The sequence below is a fragment of the Sinohyriopsis cumingii genome, chromosome 11, assembly GCF_028554795.1.
Source record: "Sinohyriopsis cumingii isolate HCF-2022 chromosome 11, ASM2855479v2, whole genome shotgun sequence".
Lineage (NCBI taxonomy): Eukaryota > Metazoa > Mollusca > Bivalvia > Unionida > Unionidae > Sinohyriopsis > Sinohyriopsis cumingii.
Window position 1 is genome coordinate 17,964,910 of NC_142971.1, and position 5,047 is coordinate 17,969,956.

The 5,047-nt window shown below is 31.4% G+C and overlaps 1 protein-coding gene across 3 annotated transcripts in view; it reads left to right on the forward strand.

Moving 5' to 3' along the window:
- Positions 1 to 4,576, forward strand: part of LOC149787684 (low affinity immunoglobulin epsilon Fc receptor-like) — a 38,556-nt gene extending 33,980 nt beyond the window's left edge. For all 3 annotated transcript variants that reach the window (XM_089975636.1, XM_089975635.1, XM_089975637.1), the window contains 2 exons: positions 820 to 1,045; positions 4,458 to 4,576. In XM_089975636.1, the coding sequence (XP_089831762.1) occupies positions 820 to 1,045; positions 4,458 to 4,479 (248 nt within the window). In that variant the 3' untranslated portion in view covers positions 4,480 to 4,576. The remainder of the gene's footprint in view (positions 1 to 819; positions 1,046 to 4,457) is intronic.
- The last annotated feature ends 471 nt before the right edge of the window (positions 4,577 to 5,047 follow it).

A 5,047-nucleotide genomic window follows, 5' to 3' on the forward strand; every position in this document is an offset into this window, starting at 1 on the left:
GTTCTCGTACAACTAAGGAAACAGTTATAATTACAATGTAAAAGTGTGGTCATACTTTCATGTCCATGACCAGTAGATCACATAATGGGCAGGTGCGAGTGATTACTTATAATTTATTAGTGGATGATTTTGAATATACTATTAATGACCGTTGGCAATAAGCCACTCAAACAAATTGAACTATTTCAAACTTTGCAAGTGTGTGGATAACCTCATGTGTATATTGATGTTGCTGGCCAAATACATAATGTTCAAGGTTTGTCACTGTCATCTAAACTATTTCGTTGAGCATCTTTTCTTCCATGTTGTTTTTGTTTGCTTCACAGCTCAGACAGTGAATCAACCGAGAACAGCATGAATACAGTGAGATGATAGTCAATAATTCACTATATTGTTGCTATTTGAACGAAAACACCTATCACAATTTTGATATGTGTCTTCTAAGCTCCATTCGATATTCATGTTTTACTTTTAGTTAAATTGATCCAGTCTTGATCCCTAGTTGCCATTGATATATTCATTTCTCGACGAGAGTAATAAACTGTTTGGAAATTGATTAAGTTTAGCATGTTGTTTATCTACGGGAAATATATTATAAGAGATGTCGAGATGTGTGTGATTATAATAATGAACTCAAGCTAAGTAAAAGATGTGGTGAATTCAAGGAAGCTATTCCCCCTTGCGGAAGATATTGGTGACAAAACTGAACCATTATTCTGCAAACTCCGCCTCTCATGAAAAATATTTCGATAGTTGTTAGAAATCATGATATAACATCATTTTTCTTTTGCTATTGGTTGTTTCTTGTTTATCACCTAGGTGAGACATGGATTGGTGCGACAGACATTCTCATAGAGGGAGAGTTTGTTTGGGCCAATAGCAATATCAAGCTTTCATCGCCTTCTTACACTAATTGGCTTCCCGGTGATCCAAACAATGGATATGAGAATGAGAACTGCGTGTGTATGTACAACAGCGGATTATGGGTCGACGAACAATGTTCGCGTACTGTACATTATATATGCGAGAAGGAACCAGTACACGGGTTAGTCGTGATGTCTGTAACACATAATTAATATGGCTTCTACAGTTCGGATACTCAACGTAAACTTGCATCATTTTTCAAAAGAGTCGTGAATTTACATGTCATCATGTCCGTTCCTTTACCGTCCATGAGCCGTCGTCAACGATACTGTCAGGTTTAAAATCCGGTACAATTAGTAGAATAGTTGTCGGTTAACTCGCAAAAATCATCTTGTTTTCAAACACCATTTCATTCCCCCAACCATCTTAAGTTTAAAAAATATTTACAAGCCATAAACATTTGAGTTTTAAAACAAACAGACCTGAGCCACTAAAAAAGCAACATGTATTTCAAAATCCGAGTATAGGAAACAAATATTTTATTATTTTCAACTATTTTAGTTAACAAACATATGAAGGTTTAAGAAATATTTATCTATTATCAATAAAAAAAACTAAGTGACATTTATTTTATACGCCTTAGGAACTGTATTATCCAGTATCAAATTTTACTCTTAAAGCAATGCATGTAGGTATATACACATGACAAATCACTATTAAAAATAAATAAAATGAGAAACCATAATTAGTTCCTAGTTGATTCCGAATAGTTTAATGCACACAAAGATAGGTAAGGAATCGTAAGGTGAAGATAGGAGTTGGAATAATACTTGTACTATGTTATGAGCATTATTCTACATACGACATTGGTTTTAAACTATGATAATAAACAGGATTGTAAAAATTTCATTTTTCTAGTGCGAACTTCATAATTTGTTTAATTTGATCGCATAAATGATTGACATCTGTGTGAAAATAAGGAATTTTATGATTATCGAATAAACACCTTATCATTGCCGATAGGATTACAATGACTATGACTCTAACTAAACCTGATCCCAGATCAGTTCCATGTGCTTCTGCTCCTTCTCAACTACAAGTACCCCTATTACACCTGTTCCAATTTTGTTCCCCACGCTATGTTCCTCCTGACCCAAATGAATAATTTCACTGGACTTATTGTAACGTAATGAGATGGTTTTGAATACAGCTAAAAAGCGTCTTTTTATTAGCCGATAATATAGTTTTCTTACTGTTGCATTAGTTGGCTTTTTTCTTGCAGCTTTGATAAGAAATGTAGACAGAGGAACCAAAATATTAGAAAGTCCTAATGTATTTGTTTCTAAAAGAAAGAGAGAAAATTAAACCAGTTCTTGCAAAAAATCCAAAACCAATATATATGCATTTATTATTATTATTATTATTATTATTATTATTGATATCTTTAATTCTTTGCAACTTCAAGTACACTATCATTCTTATTTACGAAATTTTAACTTATATTTTCTTTTTTCATTTGATTGTCTATTATTTCACGAATTACTTCAGACTTCTTAACTCTGCTGGAATTATACAACTTCATCCTTTTTATTTCTGTATCTGTGTGCAATCCTAGCTAAATTCTGTCTAAGAACTTGTTCAAATTTTGGATGATGAGCAATGCTACCCGATATCACAACAATATCACTAGATACTACAAATAAAATATTTCAACAAATACTATATTATAATTTAATATTTATATACGAAATCTATTTTTAAAATGGTGTTGTGATAGTCTGTTTCTCCTAAATTTAATTGCTTAAATGATGTTTTCTTGAATCTTGAACAATTGAAACAGATTATATATGTTCTTTTTAACCTGACACCTAAAAACAGATGCCATATTACTTTATGTTTTGATTTAATTACTATAATACCTACATTTATGAATATGTTGTTATTCTGCAGAATGGAGTAAGTCCCACTTGTTTTGTTTCTTCTACAAACGTATGATCGTACATAATTTATAATTAGTACACATCATTTTGTTGTGCAATCTTTTTACTTTTATACCATGTAATTTCTCTACAATATAGTCTAATAATTGTTTTTACGCTATTAATTACACATTTATTTTCCCCTTGAGGTATATTCACTCATTATTAGGAAGAATGCAAAAGCTATTCGAAATTATGCTAAACTGTATTTGACCAATCTTATCGCTATTTGAATTAAAACATTTGTTCATCAGGTAAAGGTATTCCACGGAATTTTTCACATCACAGGGTTGACGCGAGGTCGTTGTTACTAAATCATGTACACTTTTATATGTTAGATGAGATATTCCACAGCCAGCTGTTGCCATCCGTATCACCCAGTTCATTTTATCTTGCAAAAAGTTAATTTTACACCGTGCTTTTACCTGTTAAACAGTCATAGCAATGGAATCTTAAAGGGTAGTTGTCAACATATTTAACTGGTTTTATGCAGAATATTTGCTTTCGGTGTAGTAATTGTCAGTAAATATGTATACAATATCTTTGCTAAATGAAGCGTTCAACTGAGTTACCAAACTGAAATAATGTGACGTGCTTCTCAATTTTACAAAAATGTAAAGCTCATTATTTCGTTGCCCATGTTTTACACTCTAATTTCATTTAACTTTTTAAAGTGATTTTGGATGTTGGAAAATTAAACTGTATAACGTATATATTAGTTAGTGGAGATGTGGCCTTAAATAGTTTTAAAAATTAAGATGTTTGTGGTCCAGAAATGAGATTTGAAAAAGTAAGTTTTGTGAAGTTATCCAACAGCTATCCTACCACTAGTAAATTATACAACATGTGTGTGTGTTTGACTTTTCTGTGCAAGGTAGTAAAACATATTCATTTGTGACATTGAGATAAAAAATAATATTTAAAAAAAAACATTGTAAATATAATTACACTGCATTTTGTTCTCACTGAACAAAATTGGAGAAGTGCAAGGAAGAAGATGCAATGGAAAATCTTCACAATGTCGATAATATTATGGCTATAGCTGGCACAGATCATAAGTTTTGTTTGAAATGTGAATCTTTGAAATTACGAAAGACTCAGCGCAAGCAATCAAGATAAAGCCAATGCCGCAACGTAGCAGTGAGAATAATCAGAATCATGGAGTTATAATGTATTCACCATTAAATGTATATGCTTCTTGAAGGTTCTGATCAAAGCTTAGTGATCTAATATATGACTGTCAAATCCGAATGACGATCTTCAATAAATGTTTGGATTTAAAACAATCATTTTACGTTGTCACTATTAGACACACATATAATTCAAACTAACGGATGTACAACGGATATCGTAGTTGTTCAATTGTTTTTTTTAAGAACTATTTTTCAATGATACAATAAGTATTTTTATATCAATTAAATGATTACTTCTGTATTTCGGGGAATTTTGTTTTGCATGGATTTTGATTATCATCAACTATTAAATTAAATACCTTCAGCTTCTATTATATGGTTAATAGGCAATGTTCCTATCTCAATAAATAATTGATCGATGACAATTATAACAATTAAATGGAATTATGCATTATTCAAACCTACTTCTTTTTTCTTTCAGACCAGACGAAGTCGTTGGATAAATGTCATTGACCTAATATGGCTACGCAGTGCGCATCACTGTGTTTCAATATAAAGATTTTTTTCTTTATCGTCTTTGATATTTTTACCTTTGTTAACGTCGATATTTTTTTAAACATTTTGCTTCAAACCTTTTGACATTTTAGAAAATAAACTATAATTATTTGTTTCTGACCTAATCAATTGATTTTACCTATTTATTTCGTTTTCAATGGCTTTTTAGATGTCGGCTTTTGGCCAGCCACATGATACGTCCATGGAACCATTTAGTAGCTATAAATCCTGGACAATGTATGAAAATTCTTGCCGTTGCGATATTGGAATCCTTAGAATACGAATATTGATGTTTTCCCCATAAGAAACATAGATCATATCTCCTTTTTATACCATGGATTTCGCAACTAAAAATACACAAAGTACAATTACGAATTGTCATAATTTATTGCACGGTTGATTCTTGCTGCAGACGGTGGTGAAAAAAAACATAAGTTTAATGGATTGTTTCGATCTTTCAAAGCCGTTAACGTTGTTTCCTATAGGAGACCTCATAATTCTTAGTAACACTAAAAG